Genomic DNA, 14,532 nt, shown 5'->3' with positions numbered 1-14,532 from the left:
AACTCATAAAGCCAAATTAAAGTAAAATCACTTACCAGTCACTTCTTGATCACTGTGGTTTAGATACTTTTTACATATATAAGGCAAGGTGGACCCACAATCCCGACTTTGCCAGGCATTTGGCATCAATGAATTCAATGTTCCACAATGATACTCAACAAATGGCTCAAAACTTATTTCTGAAAATACAGTGTATGTGTGTTTAATGTTAGAGGCAAAAGTGGTTAGTTTAAAATATATTGATGTCATTTTATTTATTCAAGTATGATATATTTGACATATGTAAGTGTGGTGTTTTAGCATCAAGGAGATAGCTCTTCTCTGGCATGTGTGACAAATCCTAGAAGATGCTATATTATATCTATGATTTTTCAGTTGAAGTCCAGACATGACAATGAAATGATTTTTCAAAGATAGCAATAGCTGATTTTGTTTTAAAGAAATATTTGCAGTTTGTTGCTATTTTTTAAAACAGCTGACTAGAGTCTTGGCTCTAAACCAACCCTCCTGCAACCTTGGAGAAACAGCTTACCTTCTTGACCTCCATTTTCTTGTCTGGAAAAGCTTGCCTTATAGGAATTCAGGCAAGCTTAAAAATGTTTATAAACCACTTTTAAAATAACATGACTTCTATATGTGTGGGACATAGCTGCTGTGTAAGGCTGTGGGATAATGCTACCCATCAAAGGCACATAAAACACTGCAGGTACCTGGGTTCCAGTTCAGATAGTTGAGTGGCGTTCTATCAGACCACTGCCAGCCAGCATTTTCATCCAGTTGATTCAGACCTATCCACATTTCCACCGCTTCACTGCCCAAGTGCTCTAAAATGAAGAGAAAAATAAGAGTTTGAACACGAGGAAACAAACACCCCCCTCCCCACAATGATACAATTCTTTCTTGTTTTCTCATTCCTGAAGGATATAGTCATAAATGAATTGCAGTCAATGACAGAGAAGGGTTTTAAGTGCTACTAAACCCCACTCTGATGCTTCAGAGTAACAAAGTCAGGCTCTGGCATCTTGAGAAACACCGCATTCTTATAAAGGCTCACTAACAGCAGTTCTTGAGCTGTGAAGGGCTTAATCTAAGCATCCAGAAGTGCTGCCTTTAAAGGATCATCAATCCACCCAAGAGTGCATGGTTGCACATCTGAGACCATCTGATTTGCATGAACTCATGCAATTAAGGGTTTTGGATGGGGGAGGAGGAAGTGTCCAGGAAGTCCACTCCAGAAAGTGCCCCTCTGTCTGTCCTCTCTTGCTATGTGTTCCTGGTAGCAGCTTTGGCTTGGAGGCTCAGGACTGCAGTTTGCTGAGGTTACCATAGGCTCCAAGTAAGGGGAATAGGAAGAAGTGATGTTAAATCTGTATAATGGGTCTACGTGTGTGCACATAAAATTTTCTGTATTTTTCAATATTTTTGAAGTATTTCACAGTTAAAAAATTAAACAATGTAAAGAACTTTTTTTATCGGGATCTAGCAAGGAAGAGAAAACATAATTATTGTTAGTGAATGGAGATGAGTCCTCAAATTTAAGAAAGTATGCCAAAGCAAGCAGCAATGGGGGTGGGGTGGGACGGCTATCCAGTGTGAGAGCCAGTAGGAGTTGTGTGACTAAGAGGAGAAGCATAATCCAAGGGACCAGAGTATCCAGGCAGGCTGGAGCCATACAATGTTGCATCTTCAGCTGGGATTGGGAGAAGGCTTTCTGTCAGGCTGCCTCTGTGGCCCCTGCTCCCAACCGCTGTGCCATAGCTCCTCACATTTTAATTTAACCCCATTTTTGTTAGAGATGCTACGTATAAACATGTATATTGGTATGCCTATGCTGAAAAACATGGTTCAAAATTAGAGAATTAGGGGAAATTTTTCTTTGGTTTTTCTTTTGTTACCTGAATTAAAAAAAATTATTCTAGAATAAAAGAAAATAAAAGAAATAAAAATAAATAAAAGCCAGCCCAAAATGTAGAAGGCGAACCAGGGAGAAGTATGTAATGGAAATTAAGGGATGGATATTTTTGATTGCATAAAAATATTATATAGTTGTTTAAATGATGCTTTTAAAGTATTTAAAATAATTAGAGATTTTACTGACATTAAGAGTAAAATGCAACCTACTAAATTAAAATATTAATAATATTTCTGAATTTGGGGATTATGGCTCCCCAAAAAGAGAATGGATTCACCAAACTGATCATGTACAATTCCAAAAGGAAAGCCACAATAATTTCAAAATGATCTACACAGTGTATATTATAGTTTATGATTATATTTCAGTTATTTTGCTTTAAAAAATAAAAGAACTTCCTTTAAAATCCAACAAAATTTATTATAGGATACATTTTAAACAAGTCTCAGAAACTTAGTAAAAGTTGATTTCTCATCAGATCATGGAGGTAAAAAAAAATAAAAGAGACAGAGACTCAGTGAAAGTGACTAATTTTGTGACACTCTCAAATGTTGCCACTTAATCTTTTAATATATAAAAGGAAGCACTTTTCTCTTTGTCTTATGGTTCATCTGTATCAGAACCCAATATATTTGAACCAGATGCAGGGGACTGAGACTGAGGCCCTGGCAGGTAAGACTTGTGTCAGGAAAACTCATGGTTTATGCTGGTAGTTTCAGAATAATTACTAATCGCATCCCCTTTTATTCTAAAAAGAGTCTCAGTTTGAATGATCAATTGTATGACCACCCCAAGTATAAACACCAGTGTATTCACATAATAAATGAGTCAGCAGCATCCTCTGTGATTGAACATTTCAGTTACATGGTGGAAAACTGGAAGAACTTAACCCACTTAGGAAAGAGAAAAAATGGGGTTGTAATTCTGAGACCCCAGAAATCCCTAAACAGAAATAGCATACCATTCACTGGTCCCCCCTTTCCAAATTCCTGCGGCATTTACACAGAGTCTCTTTCTAACGTCATTTTGATTAGTCCTTTCAGTAACACTATCGGATTAAATAGTGGGCATTGTGATGACAGGAGGCGGCATGGAAGATGGATTGACAAGGTAGAGAAATTTTCCCATTTCATATCAGGGCAAATGCCAAGCAGTATTTTCAAATAACCTAATTAAAATATTAAAATATTAATTATTCTTATCTTAGAGGTATTTCAAATACCCTCTGTGCAGTTGTTTTAACAATACACACAAAAATCATTGGGTAATTTATAATGTGTGTTTAAGGTTACAACTGCTGTTTATTTAGCTTTACGACTACATTGGCTCACAGTTCTGTAATAATGAACTCAAACCTAAATTATTTTGGATATTTCTTGGCATTTGTGACAGCTTAGATAATTCCTTATAACTATTAATGTTCACCAGCAATTAGCAAAAAACTAGACTATTCTCATCATTAAAAAAATACCATGGTCAGAACAGGGTTCTGTCTTTATGAATAGACTTCTGTTTTCCTAAACAATCCCTGAAGTCTAATTATAGAATTGTGGTATTTAAATCAAAGTCTCTGACATATCTTACTTCTTTAATCATTATTCAAGTTTGATGAGTAAGTCCAAACCTTCTTATTAGAAATTCTGACAGTCAAGATAGGTAACAAGTATAATTCATAAATGGTATGCAAAAGGTTTCTGTAAAAACCATTACAGGCTAATAATGATATTAGAAACTGGTGTTTTCCCTGCAATATGACTCACTGAAATCAGTTTTGATCATAATTTCCCACTTTTGCCTGTCTGTGGGCAAAAGGGGCAAATCTGCCCTGTTCACGCATTTGTTACGTTCCTTCTGGAAGGTATTGATGACTTTCAAAAGCTTCCTCTTCCACCCAGTGAATCCACTTCCACAAACTTGTAGAGAAATAATTGGGGATCTATGCCCAAAGGTAAGTGCAGGGATGGTTTATAAGAGCAACAAATAAATAAAAACAAAATAAATAATTTTACCTATCTATCACTATCTAATAGTAGGGGGTTAGATAAATATATTCTTGGTAACCTATAATACTAGGTAACCATTAAAAACCATGATACAGACCTATATTTATAGACATGGGCAGATGTTCATTATATGCTGGTGCATGAAACAAGCGTATTATCAAACCGTGTGCATAGGTGTTAAATGGTTAACACACATTGAGTGTTTGTTATTTTCTAAGACTTCATCTGCATCATAACGTGTAATCTGTACTGCTAACAAGTAGCATGGCTATTATTTCCATTTGATAGGGGGGGATTTGAGGTACAGAGAGGTTAGGTCACTTGTAGGAGGAGCTCTGCTAGTAAGTGGTAGAGGCAGGAGTCAAACTCAAGCATATGGTTCTCTGGTTCCTGCTCCTAACCACCATGAAATAACTGCCTCCTGTATTTATTCAGTACTATTTTCCATAGACACTGTATATGCATGCATGCCTTCACATGTTTTGGGTTTTGTTTTTGTTTTTTTTGTTTTTTTTAGAAAAACATGATTGCTCCTGGATTATGGAATTATGGGATACTTTTCTATCTTTATACTTGAAATTTGAAGAATATTCTAGGGGTGCCTGGGTAGCTCAGTCAGTTAAGCATTCAGTCTTGATTTCAGCTCAGGTCATGATCCCAGGGTCATGACTCCACGCTAAATATGAAGCCTGCTTGGGATTCTCTTTCCCTCTGCCCTACTCATGCTCTCTCTCTCTCTCAAAAAAAAAAAAAAAATTATTCTAGAATAAACATGTACTACATGTGCAATAAAATTTGAAAAAAAGCATCAGAAACTTATGAGTCACTAATTTTGTGATATTTTCAAATGTTTCTAAAATTTTTTTAAAAGCTGTGTGTATACATCTACAAACATATTTAACCTATAAAGGAGAAGTAAGAGGAGAGTTTAGGTGATAGGTAAAACCCAAGATCCAGCCTTTTAGCATAACTCTTTGACATATTATTGTCTTATACTGTTAGTTAATATGTGTGTGCTTTTGCTTTTCCAACTAAATTTAAGTTCTTTGTCATGTAAGAGAAGGCCTATGTACCTATGCATACTGACTGACAGGTGAGATTTTGTTTAATTAATAAAGGACTTAGGGGTGCTTGGGTGGCTCAGTCGGTTGAATGTCTGACTTCAGCTCAGGTCATGATCTCACAGTCCGTGGGTTCGAGCCCTGCATCGGGCCCTGTGCTGACAGCTCAGAGCCTGGAGCCTGCTTTGGATTCTGTGTTTCCCTCTCTCTCTGCCCCTCCCCTGCTCATGCTATGCCTCTCTCTGTCTCAAAAATAAATAAAACATTTAAAAAATTGAAAAAAATTAATAAAAGACTTATTCATTAATAGCAGCTGAATAGCTAAGATCTCCAGCAGAGCAGGAATCTGTATGTAAGTTTAGAAGTCTCCCAGATCCACTTTTAGAGCTGCAAATTCTCCGGGGTCCCTTGCTGGGGCTTCAATTCCTCTTCTCCAAGGGAGAGAAAATAAAGAATATATGCCCAGGTGCAAATGGAATGTCCCAGCATACAGGTCACAATTCTGGGTGTGAGTCGGCACCATATTAATAAAAGAAAAAATATTTTTAAGGGACTTTTTATTTATTCAGAATATATTTTTGCATACCTGGACATAACTGTTAACAAATCATTTTAATTGCATTAATATCAGTGTGCATCATCCCCCTACTTACTCCTTATGAAGTTTTCTTCGTTCTCATCTGCAATACTTAGTAAAGCTCCTCCTTGCATCTGGCATGAAGAATGTGCTTCACTCCAGGAAAGAGAGGAAAGCAGGTTGAATTGGTAGCAAATGTGTGAATTGAGATCCTTCTCCCAGACAGCATCACAACCCACTTCTGCAGATGCTGAAAACAAAGTCCATTACAACGTTAACTATAATCCTATTTTATATAAACAACAAGGTATTTTTCTAAAATGAATTTGAATGGAATGATTCCAACTTCAACCTCTAAAACTTCAGTGCCTTATTGATTCTTCTTTAGGTCTTTATGATGAAATATACATTGTTATCCCACTGGCACTTTATGGTTCAACTCTTTCAAGATTTAAGGAAATTCAAGAAATTATCAATAAACAAGGTCCAATCCCTTCTGGGAAAATGAGAGAAGGCATTTTTAAAAGGAGGAAATAGATGTGAAGTATTTGTGAAAATAACATCTGAGTTCCTTAAAAAGCAGTCATTTAGAGCTTTATACTGAAAGCATTTAAATGTTTATTTGAGACACATGCAAATGTTGTATCAAAAAGCCTTTTCCCCCAAATACCAAAATGCTAGGTGGGATAAAAGAGATACAGTTGAAATATGAGTCTGAAATGAACATAAGTTTTTAAATGAACCCTGAGAACAGGAACACTGATACTCAATTTAAGATAAAATTCTTTCAGCCAAAAGGAAGAGAAGTAAAATCCACTTGTGAAACATTGCATAGTATGCTTAAAAGTAAATTTAATGAAGTGTGAAATGTGGATCTGAAATCTAAAGTTTATTGAAATAACAAAATAAAGACCTACTTTGGGTGATTTTGCTAAAATTTTAAATCAATCCCCAAGATGAACTAAGCAGCCATAGTGATGACCTGAAATCAAATTCAGCCAAAGAATTTGAAGAAAATGTGAAAATGTAGAAAATGCAAAACATGTTACAGCATGAGTGTAACTGATGGACAGGCAATCTGCTAAAATCTAGAACATTATTTCCCAAAGTGTGATCCACAGAGTAATACAACTTCACAAGCTCTTTAAGAAGAGCTGGGACATAATGCATATATAACCTCCAAGTTCAAAATGTACGATAGCATAGAAAAGGCTCTGAGAAGGTCTGTAGTAAAGAAACAGCTCAATTTTAATTTGGTTATACCTCAAACTTACTTAACAATGAAATCTTTTTTGCTTGTTTCTTTTCTCCATAATACTTAGATGGTTCCCTTGGGAATGTGAAAATTTGTTTTCATGTCTGATTACAATGTGCTTTCCCCAGAACTGAGTTAGTTAAGTAGACGTTATTAAACCACATATAACTCTAAAGCTGTCTATAGAGTCTTCTGACTGATACATGAATTTATAGAAGGATCCATGATTGAAGGAGGGCAGAAGAGAAAGCTGTCATCAAGTAGGGGCAGAAGACAAAGCTATCATCAAGTAAAAATTAAGGAAAGGAGAAGAAAGGAAGGAGGAATATTTCAGTAATCATTCTTCTCTGGTGTCTGAAATTTCCCCATTGAGAATGGGTTTTTAGAGATTGTCTTCAGTTAGAATGTTAGATCATCCCTGAGATGAACAACACAGTAAGTGTTAATAGACATAATAATAGACAAGCTCAGCCCTGTTCATCTGGTGTTCATCTCTCATGAGGCCATGAGAGAAGGGTAGGGGGTGGTGTCTGCAGTTTCAATTTGCATAAAAATCATCTAGTAGCTTGTACAGAAAATGTAGATTCCTTGTTCTCAGTCCCAGGGATTCTGAATTAGGTCTGAGGTGGGATTCAGGAACCTGCATTTTAAACATATTCCTAATTCTAATCCAGGTGGTTCACAAAGCAAACACCAGCAAATATTGACTTGGAAGAAAAAAATTAAAGCACTTCCCAAGGAGTGCATGCAGGTCTGAGTAGCCCTTTACTACTAGAAGATAGTAGGATGTCAGAGGGGAGAGATGTAGGTAGAAGATACCAGAAGGGGAAATTGGGGGAGGATGTCAGGAAGAGAGATCTGGACATAGGGTACCTGCCTCTCATCTCCTGCCATAAGGAAAGATTCGATAATAAATCCTAATTATAAGTCTTCAGGCCACAGCCATATCATGATATGTAAAGGTCTGAAGGACACTTCAATTGATCTCATTCCCATTTTTGCCAAGAGTTGGGCCTGCCCTTTCAATGGACATAGACTGAGCTGTGTAGACACAGCTTTTTGCAATAACCTGCATCAGTTCCATACATTGCACAGTTGAGATGGGAGGCTTACAGGTGATCCTGTCTCTGCTGCAAATTACACAGCCCAGTTTTGTTAGATTGTCCTTGGTTTGGATTATCTGTGCCAATTCTTATGGTTAATCAAAAGGAAACTTCCAGTCAAATGTTTGCAACAGGTGCCTATATTCTTCTAACAAGTAAGTTCATTTGTCATTGAATTTTTTTATGTTGATTTTTTTTTTGAGAGGGAGGAGGGGCAGAGAGAGAGGGGGACAGAGCATCTGAAACAGTCTCTGTGCTGACAGCAGAAAGCCCAGTGTAGGGCTCAGACTCATGAACCTTGAACTCATGAACCAGGAGATCATGACCTGAGAGGAAACCAAAGTCGGATGCTTAATTGACTGAGCCACCCAGGTGTCCCTGACATTTGGTTTTAACTAAAATATTAAGAATTTGTACTTCTGTGCAGTCAGACACAAGTCTTCTCTCTTCTTCTCTAGGTAGACTGTGTGTCACTCCACGGATCTTATTTGAAGGTTGTATGGTAACAAATGGGATGAAAGTGCTACCCTGGGCCTGGGCACTGGGATGTGCTGTCCTGATTTCCCTTCAGGATCGAAGGCCTTATTTCTGCAGCTGTCAGCAGACACATTCCAGTATTAATTAGACCTTTTTCAAGGACTGCCTTTGCAGAAGTCACTTTCCCCAATATCTCCTTTTCCAAAGGCAGCCTGCAAACTATGACTGGTCTGTGCAGGGCTATAGGTCCCTCCTCTCACCTCAACTGGGAGTAATTCCAGCCTGAGAACTTCTCATAGAATCAGTCTAGGGGTCACCAGGCCTGCATCACAGTCCTGCACAATGCTACTTTCTTCCCTTGCTTTCCACATGTATTGATCCTTGAACATTCCCCAAGAGACCTGCTGTTCATCTCTGCCTCAGAGACTGCTTCCCAGGAACCCACTTGGCATAGGCTCCCATCTTGGCCTGGAGCATTAACATTTACTTATTCTTATTTTTCTTGCTTCTTCATACAAAGTCTCTCTTCCCAAGCCACTGAAAATCGCAAGATTGAAGGCTGATGTCTCAGGTGCATTTAATTATTCTTGAAAAATTCTAAGGGCTGGAATCATATTGTTACTTTTCTTTGCATCTATGGTTGTCTTTATACTGTTTCTTCTGTCACTAAATTATGAGCTCCTTAAGGAAAGCAACTGTGTCCTACATATCTTTGTATCTCCTACTATTTGATGAAAGAGTACAAAATATTTTTGCACCATGTTATAAATAGGTGATTCTCCCCTTCCCCCAAGTATACCTCTCTTCTAATGAACTGAAGTCTATTCATGTCAACGCTGATTTTATTATGGATTTTGACTGGGATGCAGCCATTCCTTTCCTCTATTAACATGGCTGTTTTTTCTTCCCTAAGGATACAGCCTTGCCATTGTCCCAAGTCAACTGTCTCTTGCCACTTTAAAAAATTTTTGAGTTCTTCATAAAAATTAATTCTCATATTATTAGAGCAACTCCAAGCTATAAAGTTATTATTTTCTCTCTCTTTTGTCTTTATTATTATTATTATTATTATTTTAAAATATTTATTTACTTTTGAGAGAGAGAGAGTGCAAGCGGGGGAGGAGCACAGAGAGAGAGAGAGGGAGACACAGAATCCGAAGCAGGCTCCAGGCTCTGAGCTGTCAGCACAGAGCTCAACACAGGGCTCAAGCTCACAAACTGTGAGATCATGACCTGAGCTGAAGTCAGACATTCAACCAACTGAGCCACCCAGGCGCCCCTAGTCTTTCATTTACTCATCATATAGTTGGTGGGTACCTGCTCTCTGCAAAGTGTTGGTAAATCTCATGTAAAAAGAATATCAGACCAAGTCAGGACCTCCTGCTGTACATTCCCAATGCCTTACAGGGCTTCTTGGTAGCCCTGATCATAACTGAAATTAAATGATGTATTTAATTTTTCTCATTAGTTCTCTGTTTTTCCTGATAAAATGTAAGTATCAGGAAAGTAGGTACCATGTTCCATCTTTTTCATGCTATTTCCCAAGCATACCCATCTGCATTTAAAGGGAATTGGGTAGAGGAGAATATACTATCAAAGGAAGCTGAGAAATGGTGGCCACAAAAGAAAGAAGAGAGCTAGTAGATGTGGGTCCTGGAAGCCCAAGAAAAGAGATGGTGTGAATTTTGTTACATGTTGCTAAATCTTTAAGTTGAGGACTGAGTCCATAAGTGAGCATGGAGCACTGTTTCAACAGAGGAGCCCAATCATTTGCCTTCTCTATGCCTGCACCCAACAGGGGAGCACAGAAAAGTCATTCTGGTCATTTGATTATCAACCACCCTCAATACTTCCTGGAAGTACTGCTAGTTTTCTCTAGTAAGCTTGCTCTCCAGCAGCCACAATACTCATTTCACACTTTTTCTGTTGTCCAAACTTTTTGTTACTTCTTCCCCTTCTTCAGAGAGAAAGTCTACAGCCACTGGACCAGTTTTTCCTCATCTTCTCCTATGACCTAATCAATCAAACTTCTTGGACCTGTACCACCCTCTCCCTCTTCAGAAATTGTCCTTACATCTATGCAAGGCCAGTCTGTCCATCTATGTTCTAGATCCTACTTCCTCTGTCTTCGGAGAGATCATATATACACAGTCAATTGCTTTCACTTTGCTGTATCTTCAACCTCTCTCTGTTAGATCATTTCCACATGTATTCAAAGATGGTCTAGTGTCTCTCATCCTCAAACAATAAGAAACAAAAATACTTCCTCCCTTGACCTCCCGATCCCAGTCATTGCCTTTTCTCTACCCCCATTAGTCAAATCCTTTTATACACATACTATCTTCAATTACTCATCTCCCATTTACTCATTCAAAAAAATAAGTTTTATTGAGATGTACTTGACATGACATATAACTCATTTAAAGTATATAATTCAATGATTTCTAGTATATTCAAAGAATTGTGCAACCATCACCACAATTAGATTTAGAACATTTTCATCACTCAGGACCCATTAGTAGTCACTCTCCATTTCCCCCTCAATCCCTATCCCCACCTTCAGTCCAAGGCTGATCAGACTAATCTTGTCTCTGTCTTTATAGACTGTCGCTTATTCTGGACAGTTCATATAAATGGAATTGTGTAATATGTGGTCTTTTGTGACTGGCTTCTTTCAGTTAGCATACTGTTCCTAGGAGTTGTCTATGTTGTAGCATGTACCAGCACTTTACTTCTTTTTATTGCCCAAAAATATCCCACTGTATGGCTATATTACATGTTATTTATGCCTTGATCAGTTGATAGACATTTGGGTTGTTTCCATTTTTGGGCTTTTATGAATAATGCTGCTATGAGCATCTGTTTATAGATTATTGTATGGGTACATGTTTTCATTTCTCCTAGATACATACCTAGGAGTGGAATTGCAGGATCATGTAACTCGATGTTTAACCTTTTGAAGAACTGACAGACTGTTTTCCAAAGCAGCTGTACCCTTTTACAATTCTACCAGTGGCAGATGAGAGCTTCAGTTTCTCTGTATCTTCATCAGCACTTGTTATCTGTCTTTCTGATTGTAGCCATCCTGCTGGTTGTAAAGTGGCATCTCATCGTGGGTACTGTTTGAATTTCCCTGATGGCTAAAGATGAGCATCTTTTCATGTGCTTATTGGCCATTTGTAAATATTTTCTGGAGAAAAGTATATTCAGATACTTTACCCATTTTTGAATTGGCTTGTCTTTTGATTATTGAATTAATTAGAATTCTTTATATATTCTAGATATAAAGTCCCTTATCAGATATATGATTTGCAAATATTTTCTTCCATTCCATGGGTTGTCTTCTTATGTTCTTGATACTGTCCTTTGAAACACAATTTTTTTTAATATTGATGAACTCCAATTTATCTATTTTTTTGTTCCTTGAATTCTGATGTCATATCTAAGAATGCATTGCCATATTCAAGAGCATGAAGCTATGTCCCTATATATTTTTCTAAGAGTTTCAGTTTTATCTTTTCCATTTAAGTCTTTGATCTATTTGGGGTTAATTTTTTTATAAGGTGAGAGAGAGATAGGAGTTCCATTTCATTCTTTTGATTGTGAATATCCAGTTTCCCTTACTATTTGCTGAAAGACTATTCTTTCCCCATTAAATTATCTTGGCATCCTTATCCAAAGTCAATGAACCATAAATGTGGACTTGCAATTTTATTCCAGTTTTTTAAAGTTTATTTATTTATGTTTTAGTAATCTTTACATCCAGCGTGGGACCCAGACTTACAACCCCAAGATCAAGAGTCGCATGTTCTTCCAAGTGATCCAGTCAGGCACTCCTAGTCAATTTTTTTTTTTTTTTTTTTTTTATACTCCTAGTCAATTTTGACAGTACTACATTGTCTTGATTACTATACCTCTGCATAAGTTTTGAAATTGGGAAGTATAAGTCCTCCAACTTTGTTCTCTTTTTCATTTCATTTTGGCTCTCTTGGATTCTTTGAATTTCCATATGAATTTTAGGATAAATTTTTCACTTTTTACGAAGAAGTCAGCCAGAATTTTAAAGAGATTGAGGTAATAGTGCCTTAGCAATATTAAGTCTTTTGGTCCCATGAGCATGGAATATGTTTTCATTTTAGGTCTTCTTGAACTTCTTTCAACTATATTTTGTAGTTTTAAGAGTATAAGTTTTTCACTTCTTTTGTTAAATGTTTCCCGAAGTATTTTATGTATTATTTTGGATGCTATTATAAATGGAATTGATTTCTTAATTTAATTTCTGCGTTGTTCAATGATACTGTACTGAAATACAATTGATTTTTGTATATTGATCTTGTATCCTATGAATGTGTTTATTACTTGTAATTGTTTTTTTTAATGGATTCGTTAGAATTTTATATGTACAAGATCATGTCATCTGCAAATAGAGATAGTTTTAATTCCTGTTTCCAATCTGGATGCCTTTTATTTCATTTTCTTGCCTACTTGACCTGATTAGAACCTCCAGTACAATGTTGAATAGAGGTGGTGACAGTGGACATTCTCATCTGACTCCTGATCATATGAGGAAAGCATCCAGTATTTCACCATTAATTATGTTTGTGGGTTTTTCATAGATGCTCCTATTAGGGTGAGGAAATTCCCTTCTGTTCTTGGTTTTTAGTGTTTTTTTTTTTTTAATTCCATGAAGGGATGTTAAATTTTGTCAAATATTTTTTTTCTGCATTCATTGAAATAATCATGTGGCTTTTGCCCTTTTTCCTATTGATATGGGTATTATATTAATGGTTTTCAGATTTTAAACCACTTTTGCATTCTTGGGATAAATCATGGTATACAATTCTTTTTGTATGTTGTTGAGTTCTGTTTGCCAGTATTTTGTTGAGGATTTATGCATCTACATTATGAGAAATATTGGTCTGTAATTTTCTTTCATTATAATGCCTTTGTTTGGTTTCAATATCAAGGTAATACTGGCCTCACAGAATGAATTAGGAAGTGTTCTCTCCTCTTCTGTTTTTCCATTTACTCTCTAACCCACTCAGTCTGGCAACTAGAGCACATCTTGTTAAGCCCATCAATGACCTCCATGTTGCCAAGTCCAGCAAACACTTAAGTTTCAGATCTTGTCAAATCAAGCCCGTCAGCCACATTTGGCAAGTTGAGCTTTCTCTCTTGGCAGATATACTCTCTTTTCTTGACTTTACATGCTTGGTTACACTTCTACCTCTTTGGCCGCCTAGTCTCAGTCTCCTTTGCTGGTTCATTCTTCTCTGGTCAAACTGAGTGTTTAGGTCTTAAGACTTGGGCCTGAACCCCTTTCTTTCTATTCTACACATACTCTAGACTATCTAATCCATTACTACAACTCTCAGATATTTAGAGGCCTTTACGTCTAACTGCCTAGTCCACATCTCACATGATTGACTGATATGTAACAAGTTCCAGTCTGAATGCTTGATTGTCTCTTCCAAATCTGTATCTCCATTAACTTAGCTATGCATATCAGAAACATGGGGTCTTAATTAACATCTCATTTTCTCCCTTATCTCCTTTAAGTCTCTCCTTACCAGTGAGGAGTCCCACCTCCTGGTTAAAAATCTATATATGATTTTTCAGGCCTGACCATAGGCAATTACAAAGGTTTTACCCGGCAGACTTCATGGGGGAAGGATGCACTCCCACATCAGACTTGGCTCATAGCCAGTGCACTGAAGTCTCTGAAGGGAGTTTTAGTCAAAGACTCAGGTCCCCTGGCCCATCATGCTCTTCACTTGTTTGCATTCCTAGCCCTGGAACCTTCATTTCTAGGCCTCTTTATCTGCGGCCTTGGGATGATATCCTCTTCATGTACCTCTGCTGAGGTTGGGGGTGGAGGAGGGGGAACTTTCTGAAGACACTTTTACTCACTCTGACTCTCACTCAGTCCTTTTCCACTACTAGCTTTTCTCCCCCCCCCCTTACCCTTGATCCCAGAGTCCACAAAACTGAGGAAGCTTTTGTTCAGAGCCCTCTGATCCTTTTGACCCTCAACCAGTGTGCCATTTCATAAGGAAAAATGGAACAAGAGGAGTTGGTGCTTCCTCCCACTTTAGGCTCTTGCTTACATCTGACAGTAAGTGATGAAAGGCTTTAACTCTTTTA

General features: G+C 37.3%; 1 protein-coding gene across 1 annotated transcript in view; it reads right to left on the bottom strand.

Moving 5' to 3' along the window:
• PLA2R1 (phospholipase A2 receptor 1) overlaps positions 1-14,532 on the bottom strand; it is a 120,853-nt gene that overhangs the window by 79,672 nt on the left and 26,649 nt on the right. Inside the window, exons 4-6 of the mRNA XM_049616141.1 lie at positions 5,630-5,803; positions 711-824; positions 36-179 (exon numbers count right to left, since the gene is read on the bottom strand). Coding sequence (XP_049472098.1) covers positions 36-179; positions 711-824; positions 5,630-5,803 — 432 coding nt within the window. The remainder of the gene's footprint in view (positions 1-35; positions 180-710; positions 825-5,629; positions 5,804-14,532) is intronic.

The sequence above is a fragment of the Panthera uncia genome (assembly GCF_023721935.1).
Source record: "Panthera uncia isolate 11264 chromosome C1 unlocalized genomic scaffold, Puncia_PCG_1.0 HiC_scaffold_3, whole genome shotgun sequence".
Lineage (NCBI taxonomy): Eukaryota > Metazoa > Chordata > Mammalia > Carnivora > Felidae > Panthera > Panthera uncia.
The sequence above is the reverse complement of the archived record's forward strand: the minus strand, read 5'-3'. Positions and strand labels throughout refer to the sequence as shown.